The sequence below is a fragment of the Grus americana genome, chromosome 1 (genome assembly GCF_028858705.1).
Source record: "Grus americana isolate bGruAme1 chromosome 1, bGruAme1.mat, whole genome shotgun sequence".
Classification (NCBI taxonomy): domain Eukaryota; kingdom Metazoa; phylum Chordata; class Aves; order Gruiformes; family Gruidae; genus Grus; species Grus americana.
In genome coordinates, this window is record NC_072852.1 from 69,060,111 (window position 1) to 69,078,855 (window position 18,745).

At 50.8% G+C, this 18,745-nt stretch overlaps 2 protein-coding genes across 2 annotated transcripts in view; one reads left to right on the forward strand and one right to left on the reverse strand.

Annotated features, from left to right (window-relative positions):
• Window positions 1–18,745, forward strand: part of WNT5B (Wnt family member 5B) — a 75,203-nt gene that overhangs the window by 27,021 nt on the left and 29,437 nt on the right. The gene's annotated exons all lie outside the window — the stretch shown is intronic.
• FBXL14 (F-box and leucine rich repeat protein 14) lies at window positions 5,454–9,594 on the reverse strand. The gene has a single exon (XM_054841424.1). The coding sequence runs from the start codon at window positions 8,968–8,970 to the stop codon at window positions 7,768–7,770; it is 1,203 nt and encodes a 400-aa protein (XP_054697399.1). The 5' UTR covers window positions 8,971–9,594; the 3' UTR covers window positions 5,454–7,767.

Genomic DNA, 18,745 nt, shown 5'->3' on the forward strand with positions numbered 1-18,745 from the left:
AGTATCATAAAACAAACAAGAAAATAATTTTCTTAGCATCAAGCTATAGATGTCAAGAGATGCAGACTTCAGGCAGAAGTACTAAATCTATGACTGGTGTTTTCTAGAAGGCAGCCAGTTCGGGCTGAGGCACGCGGGTCTCATGCAACGATGGGGTGCATCGACCGGTGGTCCAGCTATGCCAGCTGTGTCTTCCCCTTTCGGTTTATGGGTGCAAACCCTCAAGACCCTTCCCCACCATCAAATACTGATGATGATGAGTAGCAACAGAACTCACCATCCCTTTGCAGCTTCGACCTCAGCCATCCCGCACTGGTTCGTGCCTGTACAGGTGCGGTCGGGGGCTGCCGAACTCACCCATCTCATTTCTCACCCCTCTCGCTCGGTGCCTTAGGTGACCCCCCCCTCCAAGCAACACACGTACCTGCCGCTACCATACGTGTCCCCCCCGGGGAGCCCCGGCTCCCCGGGGGGGGGGTGCGGGTGGCGGCGGCGGGTCGACCCGGTGGCGGGCGGCGGCACTCGGCGGGCAATGCTGCCGCCTGGCGGAACGGCTCCGGACCTGCAGGCGGAGCCCGGCCCCGGGAGCGGCGGCGGCGACGGGAGAGCGGGGGAGCCGCTGCGAGATGGGGAGAGAAACCTGGGGGTGCCGGTGGCTGTGCGGGTCCGGATATGGATAGGGAATGCAGATGCTTCACGCAGCCCATGCCAACGCAGAAACCCCGCTGGTATCAAAGGCGGCATTCGCTTTTCTGTATTGCCGCGTTGTCCCTGTCTGGTTTTACCGAGTGTTTGACAGGTGAGCGGCCCAAGGGATCTCGTTGTCCCAGTCACCTCTGGCCAACCCCCGTAGGGGTTGGTGGCGCGTAGGGGCGCTTTGGCCAAGTAGCTGGAGATTTGCCGGAGCCGGGAGGCAGGTGTTGCATCCCAGGCGGCTCCACGAGGCTGGAGGAACGGAGGAAACCAGCTCGCCTGTGGCACAAGCGGTCTTACAGGACTTCTCCCCAGCGTGCGGCTGGAGGAGTTTATAGCGCTGAAGGATACGCGTGGTTCACGCCGAAGCTGAGGTGCCAGGCATGCAACTGTGGCTGTCACGAAAGGAGATAATGGCAGGGTTTTATTGCTGTTGGGTGCTTGGTATTTTAGCTCACTGAACAAGGAGAGAGGCTGCTGGCTGCAGGGCTGCAATCGGCATGCCCATGTGGTACTCTCTATACACCTTTGGTGCAGACCTGCCGAGCCCCTCAAGTTGCCCTGGGGCTGTAAAGCTGGGACATTTTGGGAGAGAAAGAGGGGAAGGAGAGGGAGGAAGAGGATCAACCTCAGATAAAATTTTGGTTTTTTTTATAAAGCTGGGAAGGGAAATTGCTTCATCTTGAAATCACTAAACTGTGCCCAGAGACACAAGACTCAAAGGAAGGAAAATAACTAGGAGGAGTTGCCCGTTTCTAGTTCCGAGTTAGTTTCTGTAGCAGGAGTTTGGTTTATGTCTCAGTAACCCTCTCATGTGGAAATACTTGCTTAGGGCACGTGTCCAGGCTCTGGTATTAAACTTTTGACACCCTTTCCAAAACACGCCCCAAATTTTAGGAAAATCCCATTTCCGTTTGTCTTTCTGTTATAAGGACAGATCAAATTCAGATCTTTCGAAATCTCCACGGTGCTGTTTTGGATTGGACTGCCACAGAGCTAATGTATTTGGTAGATTTAATTAAAGAAGGAGGAGAAGCATTAGCATCCCTGCCAAACAAGGCTGGAGTCTTAAGTTCTGGCAGAGGAGCCCGACGAACCCTCTCCAGCTCTTTCTTCTGTGCAGCTTGGGGCCAGGGAATTGAGCGGGATGGCCTCGCTGGCTGGCCGTGGCGGGGAGCGTCATGCAGCCCAGCCAGCAGCTCTGGCGTGGGGCCTCGCCAATGTCCTGAAGGGTCTTCGCATCCAGCCCGCACCACCCAGTTTATCGATTATATTTTTCCTCCACAGAAGGCACTAATAAAGAGCTGCAGGCTAAAAGAGTGGGATTTAAGGTAGAGGAGAGAAAGCAAAAAAGGATCCACTTTGCTAGAAGCATCCTCCGTACGTAGGTAGCGAGGCTGCCAGATCTGAGGGACGTCTACCCTTGAGCTGTTAATGCCAGCCTGTGCTAACTTCCGGCTTTGGTTCCAAAAACTTTGGGTGTCTTGGCCACCCAGCTCTTGTTTTAACTCTTCCCTGACCACTAAAGGGCAGGTTCAGTAGTAAGCTCTGTACTATCTAGCACGGAGATCACCTCTTGTCCTAGCACAGGCCCCAGGCGCTTTGTGTGACAGCTGCCCTGTGACCCCATTATTTATTAACGGGAAAACAAAGGGCCCTGGAACCACTACAACAAACTGATTCAGTCAAACCCACAGCGTGGGGCGGGAAGGTATAAAGTGTATAAATCTGTCATGCATGGACCTCCCAAATGCTAGTCCAAGGGCAGTAGGACCCAGGTGGAGCCTCCTTTTCCTCCCCATCTCCCAGGGAGAGGAGCCAGCCACCAGCTCCGGCCAGGGGAGCAGCTGCTGCAGCAGACCAGGGACCCCCACGCACACGCAAGACTTCACGGTAGCTTGCAAGCCGGCGTCCCCTGCAGGTGCCCCTCAGTCCTTGGCCACCTCCTCTCCTGCCCAATCCCTTCATCCCTCCTTTGCGTCGCTCCTGCTCTGCTCCGCTTTCTGTCGCCACCTCTCAAGCATGGCCCCTCTGCTCCCCGGAGCCACCAGTCCATAAAGCGGGTCCCTGGTTTATGCTCCATCTTCTGTCCCCTGGCCTGTGCGGCTGTAGGCGAGGGACCCTGCTGCCCCAACTGGCATGGCTGGGCGGGCTGGGAGCGCTTTTGCTGGGCGCAGCAGCGAAGGCTGGCACCAAGGCCACCGGTCGGGGCACTGCGGGCTCGCTGACACAGATGGGAGACTTCCAGCTCGCTTCCAAATAGTGTTGGGTTTTTTTATGGTTTTCTACCCCATTTGCCAATTGAGTTATGTTCAAAAATTCAAGAGTGGCTGGAGAGTGAAAAATTAAGTTTCCTTGTTACCCTGAGGAGTCATGTGGTAATTGGTCTATGGTTGTTGGCAATGGATTATTTAAGAAACCCTTCTCTTTACTAGTTAAACACATGCGTTCCCCTAGCCCTGGCCTCGCTGGACAGTGAGGGCTGCCTCAGTGTCCGAGGAGGTGCTGTCACACTGGGGCACGAGAGGACAACGTGAGGAGCACTTGCTCCATCTATGGGAACAGCCCGGGGTTTCTAAATGCTGGGCTTCAGGGAGGCTTTGGTTTCAGCAGCTTCCTTAGGCTTGGGTTCCCCTTAAATGGTGTTGTGGGCCATGCGGACAATGTTTTGGCTTGTTTTTTTTAAGTGGGAAGAGGAAGTTTTGGGGTTTACTTAGGAAAAAAAATCTTGTCCTATTTCTGATTACAGAATGTATGAGCACACATGTCGTATTTAGACATAGACGCCTCGCTATTATCCATGTGAATGTGGGGCTTAATAAGAAGAGATGCCATTTTCACTCAAATGCAGCAGAAACAAACCTACCTTACAAGAGGTGCATCGTTCCCCATCCCTGGCAGAAATTGCTGCCTACCCCAGGAACATTTACGTTTATAGTAGTAATGGGAACCTGATCTGGAATTCCCGTTGTTTATAACGTGACACATACATCCTCTTTTTCAGTCAAGAAGTTACTGTAAACTCTTTTTTTTCTTACCACAGGAAAGACAGACCCCCACACCTCCCTCCAAGGAAAGGAAGATGGATATAGTGTCAGGCTCAATTAGATCCAATTGTGGTGGCTTTCCCTAAAGCGAACAATGCAGCTTTTGTGATGGACTCCCAGCAGAAAGCTTGGAAGTCTTGGAAAGAAAGGGGAGAAAAAACAACATGCACCCCAAAGTCCAAACCTTGAGGTAGTCCAGGTCCTTAGGATACAGAGGAGACAGCATTTCTTTTTAAGAGGGCCAGAATTGGGCACTATTTTCCCCTTTGAAATGCAGCACTGACGTAAGAGGGTGAGGTGGTTAGAGCTGGCAACAACGAAGCATGCCCGGTCCAGCCTCAACCAAAAAATACCTGTGGAGGCAGAGGCTGAGCACCTGGGGCAGGCCAGCCCTGGACACGGAGGGGACCCCCTTTGGTAGGGCATCCGACCCACCTGGAGCAGCACCCCAGCCAAGGGCCGCTGGAGCGGGGTAGTGCGGGGGGAACAAAGTGGCCTGCTCAGCACTGGAAGTGCTTAAAATGCAAATGTACAGGAACTTCAGACCATCCCCCTCCCTCCTCCTCGGCGTGGAGGAAAGCAGCTTAAATACAGCCAGGCCTGGAGAGGAATGTTAAAAAGAGGGAAAGAATCGCCCTCCTCCTTTCCATAGGGACCCGGGCCCGGCCAGATTGAGTATGCATGACTGAGCAAGCAAGCAAGGACAGCTCCTCTTTTAACTTTGCTGAACAATGGCTCCGGCTTCTTCCACCATTTCACATTCCCCCTCCTTCGAGGCAGGAAGGGGGCAGTGGGGCGAGCGAGCCCTGCCGCCGGGCTGGGGGGAGACAGGCTTTGTCACTGCCCTATAAACACCGCTTAAGCTCCATCGCCAACAACAAAAAACCCACATCGTGGAAGACTAAAAAGGGACCCGTCGGGTTAAAAGTCATACGTTGAGGAGAAAGATTACGGTGTAGGACAAAGGACACCTTAGATTAGTCCAACACTTTTTTTTTTTTTTTTTAATGTTCCCACTTTACTTCCTCTTTAATCTTTGCCTGGGCAGTGGAAACCAACCAAGACACTTCTAATTTCCCAGGTCCTCGTGCACCAGTGAGGGCATGGATTTTGGTGGTTGTTGCTGCTGGGAAATGTTTTTATTTGATGGGTTTTCCACCCAGGGTGGGCCTCAATTTATGTAAATCACAAAAAAACCCTCTGCCATCTACCTGGAGCTTTAAAAAATTAAGAAATGCTGCCCTTCTGTCCCCCCTCCCAAATGTTTTCCTCTACCACTGAATACTCTATTCACTTGCTAGCGAGCTTCAGCACATTCAGTTTGTCTGACCTCAGACTGAGCCGACCCCTCACGCTGATGTGCAGCTGAACTCAGTTTCTCCCCGCGGATGCTGCAAGCACTCTCACAGACAAGGCTGGTCCTACCAAACCCCTTCCTTACAAACTCTTCATGATGATGTTACTCAACATCCTGCGCAGGAGGCACCAGTCCCTTCCTTCCTTCTCCTACTCCGTCACTCACTGGAACAAGAGTGAGCAGCCCCAAACCCCCAGCATGAGCCGCACGGCATACTTACCAAACCCATCAGATAGATAGATAGATACATACCTTTAAAAAGCACAGATAAATAGATAGATACATGTCTTTAAAAAGCACAGACAACACAGATACGGCTTTTTTTTTTTTTTTTCAAAAACATACTTCATATTTCCTCTTTTATTATATAAATATGTTTAACCTTTTACTGTAAGAATATAAAATGTTTTAAGAGGATCTTTTTTTTTTTTTTTATACAAATTCACAAACAGTACAATTAATCCATAGGGGTCTCTGGGTTTGTGTTAACTCCGTGGTCTGGCCTGTTACTATGGAGGATTTGAGATTTTGAACAGATGAGCAAAAAAAAAAAAAAAAAGGCCAAGATATTTTTCTTTTAAAAAAAAAACAAAACAAAAACCAAACTCTTCCTCTTTAAAATAATAATTAAAAAAAAAAAAAACAGCTAAAGACCCAGCTCCATTTTATTGACAGAACAGAGATAAGACAGATGAACTTCAGTCTCCTCCCCTTCACATTACAGCCTCGGGGCCTGCAGGCCAGCTCTGCTCCTCTCCACCTACAAACAGGAAGCCTCGCTAGTGACCTTTTGTAGGTGATTTGGGAGGGGAAAGCATTTGCATATATCTATATATATAATTTTCTTTTTCTTTTAAACGAACTTGCATTTTACACGTTTCTGTTAACAGTAGCCCAATCCTCAGTGTGGATTCTCACGTTACATGTTTGTGCTAGAAGCGTAAAAATGCAGAAGCACAGTTTGGGTCCCCGGTCCCCAGTGAAGAGGGAGGGAGAGGCACAACCAGAATGTGAAGGTGGGACACAATAGGGTAAGCTTAAAAACCAAAACAAAAATATAAAAAAAAAAAAGGGGGGGGGGGGCAGGGAGAAAAAGAAGAACAAACCCAAGGGGCATTATTCCAGTCTAGGCACAAAAATGTTTCAGTCTCAAAATCTCTTTCCTGTAAGAATTCCAGGGCTTTTGAGGAGAAAAAAAAAAAAAAAAGTAACAAATTAAAACGAGGTAGCCAGACATCATATATATATTTATATATATAGAATATATTCAGCAGAAAAAAAAATGTACTTAAAAATCCACAAGAACAGCAACTTCAAATGTCTTTAAAAATAAAACCATGTAAGAAAATGAATACTGTGAAGAGGAGAATGAGTGAGGAAAACTGGGATCAGTTACAGGACTTAAGCAAGGGATAGATGGGAGAGTAAGAGGCTGTTTTTGTAGCAGTAATTTTTTTTTTATGCATTTCAAAATAAAAACAGGTCACAGTATCTCAAATGAAGCAGAAATGAAGCTGGAGATTCTTCCTCCCCTGGGTAGAGGGGAGCTAGCCATCCCTTCTACCTGCTCACCCCCGACCAAAAGAGGAATGGATATGTAGCCAGATATGTCTATCCCTGTTGCCAAGAAGAGGGAGGGGAGAAAAAGAGAGAATGATGAAAGGGAAGATGAGTCTTGGTAACTCTGTGTCCCCCAGTGCACGGGAAGGCTTAAGAGACTGGGGTGTGTCCAGTCCCCACAGACAGGAGGAGGAAAGGGTATCTTCATCTCCAGTAGAGAGATGGGGAGAGAGAATGGAGTGCCTAGGCTTTTCCGTTAACCATAGTGCAGGATGACATGGAAACGTACTGACAGAAGGAGAGGCTGTAGCTATCCCTAGTCTCAGTGCAGTGGAGAACTAGAATAGTGGGAGGTTGCATCCACCCACAGTAGAGAATAACGTGGAACTGGAGATTGAAAACAGATTGAAAAAAGAAAAATTAAAAAAAAAAATCAATGTACCTAGGGAGCAGTATTTCTGTCACAATTCCCAGTTGACAGGGGAGGGGCAAGCACAGAGGTGGAATGGTTATTTTACCAAAAGCTGTGTCTGTGCCCAGCGCAGAATGACTGGGTACATAAGTGTAGCTAGGAAGCCTTTTCTGCTGTTTTTACTGTTTGTTCCCATCTCCATTCCCACTCTCCTTTATATAAACCAAAAATAATCTATTCTGAATACATGGCAGAACAAGGGTCTGTCTTTATCCATCCTTAGTGCATGAGGGGATGGAATCAGGGAGTGGGGATAAAGAGGGGTGTCTCTAGCCCCAGTGCATAAGAGTGTGGGCTTCTACCTCTTCTGCAGGGAAGGATGCTGGGGGGGGAAGGGAGAGAACTCTGGCTCCCCAGTGTGGAGCTGGAGGCATGCCCTGGAAAAAGGATAGGTGCTTTCTCTCTTTCCTCCTGCCCACCCCCCCCCTTCCTCCTCCTCTTCCAGAGCAAGGGTAGGTATGCAGCACAGAAGGGTCAAGGATATATTCTCTTTCTCTATGTTCCTCCCTCTGGTGCCAGGGTGCGTGGGTAGCATGGCTCTGTGCGTGCCCCTCTCTCTTTCTCTCCTCCGTTGCAGCAGTCAGTCAGTCAGTGAGTCCCTCCAGAGGAGACGGAGGTCTCGGGGTGCCCCCCTCATCTCACCTGACTTTCTCGCTCTCAGTCATTTCCCAAAGTCCCAGGTTGAGCACCTTGAGGCAGGGCAGCTGGGTGATGCGCTCCAAGCCCCGCTTGGTAATGCGGGTGCAGCCATAGAGATCGATGCCCGTGAGCTGGCTGAGGTGTTCGGCAATGAGCTCCAGGCCCTTGTCAGTGATGCGGACGCACTGGCCGATGTTGAGGGTGCGGAGCCCGTGCATCTGTCGCACCATGCGATTGATGCCCTCGTCACTAATGTGGCAGGAGCAGAGGGAGAGGGAGCGCAGCCCGTCCAGGCCCTGTGCGATATAGGCTAGGCTCTGGTCCCCCACCTTGTCGCAGAAGGAGACATCGAGGCCAGACAGCCGCAGGCTGCCCATGGCCAGATGCATGATGCCCGTGTCGCTGATGTTGTCGCAGGAGCGCAGGTTGAGGCTGCGCAGGCTGCTCATGTGAGACAGGTGCAGCAGCCCCGCGTCCGAGATGCCCCCGCAGAAGCTGAGGTTGAGCTGGCGGAGGCGGCCCAGCCCACGGGCCAGGTGCTTGAGCGAGAGGTCGCTGAGCTTCTGGCAGTCCTGCAGCGTGAGCTGCTCCAGGCCCAGGCAGCCCTCGGCCGCGCTGCGCGTCATGCCCGCCAGGTGCCCGATGCCCACGTCGGAGAGGTGCCGGCAGGAGCGCAGGTTGAGGCTCTTGAGGCGCTGGAGGCCCCAGGCGATGAGGAGGAGGCCAGTGTTGGTGATGTTGCTGCAGCCCCCCAGCTCGAGCACCTCCAGGCCCTTGAGGTACTGGGCGATGCGGCCCAGGCTGCTGTCCGTGATCTGCTTGCAGAGGCTCAGGTTAAGCGAGCGCAGGGAGCTGATCTCCGCCACGAAGGCGTGGCCCAGCCCGTTGTCGGTGAGGTTGTAGCAGCCGCTGAGGTTGAGGCTCTCGATGTCCGCCATGCCCTGGATCACGTAGCTCAGGCTGCGCCGCAGCGACAGGATCTGCACCCGCCGGATGCCCCGCGCCGCCAGGCTGGGGAAGAGCGAGGGGTTGGCGCGGCGCAGGTGCAGCTTGGCCTCCACGCCCCGCCAGACCGAGCGGTGGTAGGCGGCGTCCCGCCAGGCCGTGCACACCTGCGCCGCCCGGCCCTTGTCCCGCACCTCCAGGTACCCGAAGATCATGGCCAGCAGCTCGGGGAACAGGCACGAGATGTGCGTTTCCATCGCACGCCCGCGCCCGGCCGCCCCCGCCGGCGCCGCGCTCCTCCTCGCCGCCGGGCCCGGCCCGCTTCCGCTCGGGGCCCGCCCGCCTTCCGCTCCGTGCCGCGCCGCGCTCCTCCTCGCCGCCGCCCTCACATCGCCGGCCCGGGCGGCGCGGCCCGGCCCGCGGGAGACGCTGCTGCGCGACCGCCGGCCCGGCCCGGCCCGGCCCCGCGCCCTGCGGTCGCCGCCGCCTCTACCGCCGCGCCGGGCGGGCCGCGCCGCTGCTGCCGCCGCGCTGCTGCGGCCGCGCCGCCCCGTGCCGCATCGTGCCGCCTCCCGGCGGGCGGGCGGGTGCGCCCCGGCGGCGGCGGCGGCCCCCGCGCTCCGTCCCTGGTGCCGGCCGCCGAGCCCCGCCGCCTCCCTTTGTCTCCGCGCCGCCGCCGCTCACAGCCCGCGGCCCCGGGCCGCCCGCATCCCGCGGCGGCGGCGAGAAGGCAGCGAGGGTAGGGGGTCGCGCCGGCCCGGCCCGGCCCGCCCCGCCGCCGGTACCGACTCCGCCGCTCCGGGCCCGGCCGCCGCCGGCCGCCTGCTCCGCTCCGCCGCGCGCCGCTCGCTGCTGGGCCCCGGCGCCGCGCTCCGGCCGGGCGGGAGGGGGAGGAGGAGGCGCGGCGAGGCGCGGGGGGAGGAGGGAGGGAGGGAGGAGGCGGCGCTGGGCCGGGCCTGGCGGCGGCGGCGCCGCTCGCGTTCCCCCCGCCCCCCGCCCCCCCCCCCCGCGCCGCTTGCGCAATGGTACGATCCGGAACACTCTGAGCCGTCGCCCTGGAAACAGCGCGGCCCATTCGCTGCGCCCCGCCGTTAACCGTTGCTGCGCCGCGGCGGCGTCCCGCCGCTCCCCCCCCGCCGCCACTCCGCCGGGGGCGCCACCGGGGGACCGGGGCCTTTTGGGGGGCGCGGGCCTCCCTCCGTGCCCTGCCCGTCGGGGGCGCCCGAGGCACCCCCCCGAGCGTCCCCGGCGGCCGTCGTCCCCCTTCCCGCCCTGTCAGTGAGGAGAAGTCGTGGCCGGGCGTTGTGTAGTCACCCTCGGGTGACTTGTCCCCGCCTGGGTGGGGGCGGCAGAGTGCTCCGTGAGGAGGGGGACCGAGCCGCGGATGGCAACGCCCCACTTCAGCTCAGCCCCACAGTCCAGCCAGCCCCTTCACTTCAGGCCTCCCTGCTCCCCCATGAGCCCCTGGAGCCTGCCACCGGCCCACCTCAGCATCGGGGTCTGCCAAGGGCCACGTTGGCCTGGCTGGTAAACAAACCCGTGAGCTCTCTGGGGAGCCTCGGTCCACCAGACCCTGTGAGGAGGGAGAGGGGCTCATGCTGCTGCACAGGGTGGCAAGGGGAAAGCCGGCTACCGCCTCGCCTGAGCCTGTTGGAATGTGGTCTGCTGCAGTCTGAGGTTTGGCCTCGAGACTGCATGATGGCCCTGAGGAGCAAAATTTGGGAACCTTCTGCCCAGACATCCTTGCAGGAGTGATAGGAGCATGGTAAATAGCTCGGAGATCTGGTTAACTGCCAAGGTTGCTGGACTTCTGGGTGGACCGTTTTAGGGCCTCTGTGATGGGAAATGGAAAAACTTCTGAAAACTGCGCTTTCAGCTAATGGTCTCCTTGAACTAGCTTTGAAAATAGTTGAAGTACTCACATAAACCGAGCAATTTCAAGAAAGAATGTTTGAAATCCACGTTTCCTACATATCTGTAGCCTTGTGTAATGGTAACTGTGCATGTTTCAGCACTGGGCGCTATTGCAGCAGTGTTAGAAATGGGTTAAGTTCTACCAGAGATCAGGTAAGAACAGTTTCAAAAGAGCTGGCCTGTCCTGTGCCAAAGGGCTGTAAAGAAAAAGAAATAAAGTTCACATTTGTTCAACGCAACAGGGCGCATTTTTAATACTGTTTGGATTACTGAAATACTACTAAAATCAGCCTAGTTACTGACATACTTGCTGTACCAAGACTTTCACTAACCTGAAGGAATAGGCTCTATTTTAATCATCATCTAAATTTATCTGCTACAGAAACGCCCATGGCTCCATCTTCACGTACAGATTCCAGACTCCATTGACTACTTAGAGGTTAAACATTTAGATTTCATTCTGCTTTTTTTCTTTCCTTTTCACTTTGAGTCGGAGGCACCGCAAGTTGAAGGGCTCCGAGACCCTGATCCTGCAATGAGATCCCTGTACATATAAGCATCATTATCGACATTAGGCTGTGGTTTGGCAACGCAGAAAATCCAGCAGTACAACTCCTATTATTGGCTCAAAAATGGGGTGGCCGCATGATGTGAAGCACTGACCTGGTATTCATTCACTCTGCCTGCTCAAGTTAATTCAAGAAGTTTTTGGCAGGTTAACTTTTTACTAGCAGACTTTATGCCGGATCAAGTATCACCGTACGCAACTCCAGCCAGATCAGGTATCGTCTGCACCCCTGTGGCTGGCATACGGCCAGCGTAAAATTGGCGTTGGCTCCGTATCGTGCGCTCTGGCTCATTCAGCAGAAGCGTGATCACGTGCCTTGGCCCGATCCCGATCAAATTTGTACTCCTGGGTGATCCAGCAATGTGTAGACCTGGTTTTAATAATCGTGGAGCCACAGCCCCACGCAGACGCAGTACCAGGGTGTCACCCAGTACGAATTATCTTTGTAGCATTATTCATTTCGTTTTGCGCTGTCGGGGAGGGGCAGTTAACCATCAGGTTAATAAGAAAAAGATTAGGGGCAATAGATTTTGCTGAGCAGCCGCACTGCGGATCTACTGTGCTCAGAGCAGTCGTAGAGCATCGCAACCGGAAAGGAGCGTTTCCGTGGCGTGAGGAGCAGGTGAAAGTTGCGGCGCCTTGCGCGCCGCATGGGCCTGTCTTGGTGAGGATTGCTTGGCTGAAGACAGCGGGATCGCTTACCAGAAGGCTGAGTCCGGCAGACATCAGGCAACGTATGAGAGAAATGTGGTACAAAGGTGGTGCTGGTGTATCTTAGGGATTGTTGCATTACTCATAACTGGCAAAGCTACAAGCAAGTTATACAAGTCATTCTGAAAGAGTGCTAATGAAGTCTTTTACCGTATTATCCCAAATTTGACTGCAGAATCTTACCGTGGAAATAATGCGGTATTTCCTCTCTCTAAGCCTTTCACCTTCTAACCACATTTGAGGGGGAGCAGGGAAAAGGCGTGCTCTTTGAGGCATAAAAGTTTACCTGAAATGCAGTTTTTCTTTAGATCTTAGCACATTTTGTCCATAACGCCTGTTGTGTGTAACCAGCAAAGGTTAGAAATAGATGATGGGTTTTCTGGAGACTCTGAAGTTCCTTTTCTCACGTTATATACTTGGAGTGGCTGTGCTTCCTTGTGAACAATTAAGACTTACATGTTAAATGAAATAGCCCTGGAATTTGGACTCATAATCCTAATCTACTATGGGTTGGGGGGGGGGGGCACAGAAAGCATTTTTCTAGTAGATTTTTATTGCTCGCTTTATCTAAGTGACAGATATTTGGAAACAGAGGTTTAGAAATACAAAGCAAAAGTGCAGGAAAAGGGCCAATTTATCACCTAGTTGTTCAGCTGATTTTGTGTTTCCAGGAGTAAGGAAACACGTGCCATGTTTTTCATGATCTCATATGGTATAAATAGGAGGTGGTAATCACTGGCGATAAACTGCATTTTATTAAAAATCCCTGCCTGCCTCGTATGCACTCTGATGGCTGATCTGTCCCCCTGGAACTGTCTCCAGCATTCCAGCCCCTTGAGCTCCCAACAGCCGTGTTCTCTTACTGAAAGCACTTGCCAGATAAATGTTTCATTCTTTTTTTTCCCCCCAGTTACACCGGTGTTCAGCAGAGGCTGGACAGTTTTGCTTGGCAGGGGTTCAGGAGGATCCGCATAAGTCAGTTGTGACTTCTGTGATTGGAAGTAATTCGTGCAGATGAAGCTGCCCCATCATCTGTCCCATATCTTTTATTGCGTGGTTGGGTGTCACATCCACCAGGTCTTTCCGCAGCTCCCATCTCAGTCTGTCCCTGCTTGTTTCTTTTGCTTCTCAATTTGCGGGGTAACTTTTGGCTCAAATTAATCATGTAAGAGATAACAAATACAGAGTCCTTACCTACCCTTGCTTTCCTTCTGTCACCGTACTCCAATTTTTATGGCTTCAACCATGGAAAACTTGTGAATTTACCCACAGGAATCTTCTTGGCCTTTGGCTTTTTCTTACCTATGGGTGGTGACCACTGGGGACTGCAGGATAGAAATGACACAAAACCACTTGAACAATAAAGCCCCCTTCTCTCTCTTTGGGTCCATTTAACCTTAAATTAATTCCTGAAGTAATATATTTCCCCACCTTGTCTAGTTAACCATACTCCTTTCCCTGACCTGGCTCCTTGAGGGACTGTATTCCTTCTTGCCTTCTCTCGTGCCTCGCAGTCGCTGATCCTTCCCAGTGCCCCACCTGACCGCGCTGTCCCACATCCCAGCACCCAAGAGACGAGAGGCGTCTTCATCCGAGTGAGCAGAGGAGGCTGCAGGGAAGGGGGATGCAGGCAGCTCCTCTCAGTACAGCTATGATGATCAAAGGGATTTTAGGCAGGTAGGAGCCCAGTGGGGTCCTCATTCAGGCAGACAGCTCTGGAGACGAAGGCTTTCATTTAAAACAGTGGTGCTGTACTTCCCACCCTTGGAAACAACAAGGTGTGGATGGCCTCAGCTTCCCTCATCTGTTGCAGAGGCTGCGGGCTGGTGCCGTTTGGACTGTAGCCTGATATAATCCCTTAGCTAATTTCCTGTGCCTGGCTGATGGTGAGTTTTCAGTCCTTTTGTCCAGCCCACCACTACATTACTTCTCAGTTTAAAAGCATTTCACTGCAGTCTAAACTGCAGTGGGGAAATTTCTCCTCTCCAAAAATGCAACTGGCTTAACAAGTAGTTCAGCTAATGCTGGTTTGGGACTGGTTCAGGTTCTAATGCCAGCCACTCTCCAGGGGCTACAGTTATCCTTCACAAATTGGCTTCCAGACCTTCTTCATCAGATCTGAAGCATGTCCAGAAAAATCAACTAAGCCTGATATAGCCCATGGTCTTAAACTGGGTTTAAAGTTTGTTTAGTGTAACTTCTTTGAAGTCAACTTGGAGAATGTTTTTTGTGTATGGATGAGACCAAAACGGTCCTTTTGCACTGTTGCCACCATCTTCTGACATGGCTCAGCAAAACAAGGGTGCCAGCGTGTCATGCAGCGAATGTGGTGGTCATCAGTGTTTCACACCAGGCGGACTCCTGACTCCTGTAGAGCTTTCCTGCTCTTAGCAAGGTGTCAGAGAAGCTGCGATGGGGTGTTTTAGAGGTTCCTTTCCTTTCTTGAATGTAAAGCAAAAATGATCCCCTAGAACTCTTCCGTGAATGCAACCCATAATTACATGACAAAGATCTCTATTAAGACCTATGCAGTTAAGTGTAGGCAGAACAGATGTGTAATGTGCATATTTTAGCTACATAAGCATATGTACATATCTATGTACATGCATACACACATACATAAATCAGGACAGGGCTGTTACGTGAATGGATTCCCTTTGGAATTCATGCTGGTCATGATCTTTTTTTTGACCAGAGATTATAAGGAAAATGTAACTAATCAGTGGATTATTTGAAAATTGTAACATTAGGATTCTCTTGCATTGCAGAGCTTTGTTGTGAAGCTTAGATCACTATGAAGCTTTCCTTAAAAATAAAAAACTGGTGGGTTTTTTCTGTACTTTGCAGGTATCACGTCTCTAATAGGTGCCACATGAGGCTGTATTTTAGGATTACATGGTTCCTCCTGCACAAAGTAATTCTGATCTGCCATGTATTTCCTGGTGTCGGGGGTGGCTTACTCAAAACACAGTGTACTGTGAATATGTGGCTAGGTGCTGGGGCAAAATTCAGACCTGATGTCTCAGTGCGGACTCCACCTCTAAATTTGAGCCTTTGGGATATGGGTATTTTCTTCAGGCTTTGATTTTACTTGTCAGTCATTATCTGACAAGAATATAGCTATGCTGATATGAGGAAGAGCAGTCAGAGGATGTAAAGCACAGGAGGTCTGGATCATGTTCCCAGTTTTGCCAGTGACTGTTGCTGCTGCAACAGATTGAACCAAGCATAAATGAAAGAATTGCTTGAAGAACCAAAATAACATATTATGGTCCAGGCAACTGCACTTGAATGTCATGTACCTGTCATGTATGTCTTGTGTGCTCTTGTGGGACAGGACTGCCAGGTGGTTAGAGCAAGCGACCTGGGCCCCTGGCCACAGGTGATTCCCTGACTCCACCATGCATGTCACACCCTTCGTGGCTTATACGAAGCTCAGTACTCAGTGGTTAAAATCATCAAAGGGAATGCTCTGGGAGGGCAGGATGTAAAATCTCAAACCTCAGCGCTTGCAGTTCATTGCATTGGGTGCTATTTGAAGTGTTGGGCTTCATCATTTCTTTATTAGCAGTACTAAAGAAGATTGAGATGGCAGAAAGTATCTCATGTAATCATGATTATTAAAAGCGGTGGCACAACAACCACGAGACCTTTCAGGTAGTAATTGCTTTCATAAGCCGTTCCTGGGGATTGAACTCTGAGACCTCTACAGCTTGACCTAAAAAGGGCAGCCCCTGCAGTCACAGCACAAACGTGCATCTGACATGCTGCGTGGTACCTGTTACAGCAGCAGGTTTGCGAAATCTCTCTCTATAACAGCTGTTTAGTCCGAAACCCAGCAGAGGTGGCCAGATGCTCTGTGCGTGTAGCTCCAGTGACAGCCAGCACATTCAGCCTGGGACGGGGCAGATGTTCTGGCCTGCGGCTGAGGTTGGAGAAGTGTGGGTGCAGCCTCCCCTCTGCTGAAGGTTTCCACGTAGTCAGGGCAGATGTAGCAGTACTGGCCAGCTTGTGAGTAAGGGCTGTTTGGCTCTCAGGGAAGCTTGTCACTGGTCCTCTTTGTCAGAAGCTCCAAGGAAGAAAAGACATCGGTACCTGGGCTTGTTCCTCTCTGGTCAAGCCTTGCCAGGGGCCCCAGGAGCCAGGTCCAGGGATGGGTAATTCACAGATTCTTGCAACAGCAAGAGTCAGAGGTAGCCTCGCAAGAAGGTAAGCGTGGCGTGGGGAGGGTACGAATGTAGCTGTATGGTTCTTAAAACACAGGATTTTTGTACCCATGGATTACTGCAGCATTACTTTTAACTATTAACTGCTCCCTCTCTGGACTGTGGCCACCAGCACATTTTCAGGTAGTAAATAGCATTCTGAAATTGGCAGTTCACTAGAATCGGACAAAGTTATGTCACCTGCCCTATGAGCATTGGCTCCGAAGTAAGTTCTTAGAGGGAAACTGAAAAATAGGGCAGTACTGTTTTGGAAACATGCTGTGAAAATCAGAGTCACAGTTAGAGCCCGGCACAAACTGCAGGTGAGAGTTACAAAATACAGTTCTATACAGAAGGCAGGATAAAGATAGAAAATACAATTTTATACTTAATGAAGGATTTACATTAGTTCTGGCCAAAGGAAGGTTACTTTAACATCTTGTTCCTAAAATTAATTGTGCAGAAGCTGTGGGTGCTGAATTTCCCTGATTTTCTGAACGTTTTCTGCTGCAAATCCAGTAGAAGCACAGAGAAGTGGTGGCAAAAGGAAGTGCCTTTCAGAAACTGCTTTCGTTCTTGCTTCCATTCTTGAGTATGTGCAGATGTTCTAAAACCTCATTTAAACTGTAAATTCACCACTGTGTGTGATCTACCTGTGCACGACAAAAATCTTGAAAATCCTCTCTGAAAACGCGGGGGTAAAATTAAGGGCAGACACAAACAGTATAGAGTGCACCGTGTCGGAGGTGAAAATATAAATGGGTAAAACAGGATCTGTGTTTTAAACTAGTTCTTTCAACTTGTTTCTACACCATTCAGAAACCACACAGTAATCCTTTGCCTACGGTATAATATAAATTAATCTTCTATGTGACCGGACCTTGTCATGTACAATGAGAACACAACTTACTTTAATCCAGATGGTTCCCAATTTTTAAAAAAATGTGTGTGCACAGGAAAACGTAAGCTAGAAATACTGCTTTTACTCCTCCCACACACACACCAGCATACCTGCTGACTAAATTATGTGGAAAAGCCGCTTTCTTTCCACTATTTCACCCCTGAGATCTACTATTTCCTAGTCTTGTCGGTAGTGGTGTTCCACACTTTTTGCCAGCAATGCCGGTCTGTGTTCTTTATGTTCCTTTTGGAACAGTGAATCCTTTTGTAAGAAGATTATTCCTTGATGCCCTGAAGCAGGAAACATAAACAAAAATCTTAAGATGTATTGAAACCTGCAAAAATATTTATAGAATGGCAATGGTTGCCAGGACGTGGGAAACAACAGGTAACTAAATAATACTCCTTGGTGTATCTGTAGCACCTCTCCTTTGGCAAAACGAGAGGTCTATGTAATCATGTAATACCTGCAGCTTTGTAGCATTTCGGGTTGCTTCGCAGGGTTTTGCCCCGTTGCATCTGTGATGAAACTGAGCCTCAAAACGTTGTCTTCTGCATGGATGGGAAGTTAGTACCTGCAGCTTAACTTTGTTTGAAATCCTGGATGTTTGGACTCACGCTGTCTCACGCTAGGTGCCCAGAAGTATAGGCATGAAATCAGTTTTTGGAAACTTAGGGCTGAATGACTTTCCAGCGTCACATGCTGGGTTTGTTGCAGGGCCAGGAATACAGCCCAGATCTCCTGGCTCCCTACGCGCTGCCTGAACGGCAAGGCCAGTCCTCAGCTCCGTTTCAAGGGATCCTAGAGAGCACTGGCATTTTAGCAAGTCAGCTGGCAACTTCGCTATGTTTTGTTTAGAATGGTTCACATTCTTCCATCTCATTCCCACACTGAAAATTTCCAGCTTCCTATTTTCCCCGAGCTGTCCCAGCAAGACGTATTGAATATGCAGATGTGATGGCACACACTCACACACGTGTTTTTCCTGAAGCAACCCCTCAAAGTTTGTTCTGGATGTTTGTTTTACTCTGCTTTCTTTAATCCCCAAAGTGACATTAAACAGATTTTTTTGTTTAACCTTTCTATGAAACACTCTCTCTCCCTTTATTTGTAAGGATATGTGGTTTTAGTTACATTTTGTTACATTCCCTTGTGTGTGTAAATGAAAACATATTATAATTATTACACACTACACACAAATGTCTTCTCAGACATCTCCCATACGTGCCTTCTCCAGAACATATTTTTGGACGTGCACGTCACTGTATTTTCAAACCCATTCATGTAATAACTGGCTGGTTTCACTCTATGAGTGTTCAGCACAAGGAGGGCTGTCCACCCAAAGTCTTGGAAATACATCTCGAAGGCAACTGAACTTGAGACCAAGAGCAGGAGTAGGAGCTAGGAGGCTTGGTAGCCCATTTCCTGGTGACGAATCTCTCAGTTCAAAACCGGCACTGGGCTTGACAGAAGAACTGCACGCTGTCACACGGGCGAAGTAGAGACAATGAAAAAGTTGGCTTCTGCTTCAAGTGAGGAAGTTATTTTGCTGGAACAGCATAAATCCTTAATAGGATTTCTTGCTTTCCCTGCAATACAGAGACTCGGGCAATTCCTTCTCTCCTCCCACACCCTGCCTGCCGCAGGGGTGGGTGCATATATCCTCACGCACCAGCTTTCTGTGGTCCGCACCTGCAAACACACATACGAGCATAACCCTTCTATGCAACGCA

What these genes read in the sequence shown, in the direction of transcription:
- FBXL14 (XM_054841424.1), bottom strand. Translation starts at nt 8,970, where the DNA reads ATGGAAACGCACATCTCGTGCCTGTTCCCCGAGCTGCTGGCCATGATC.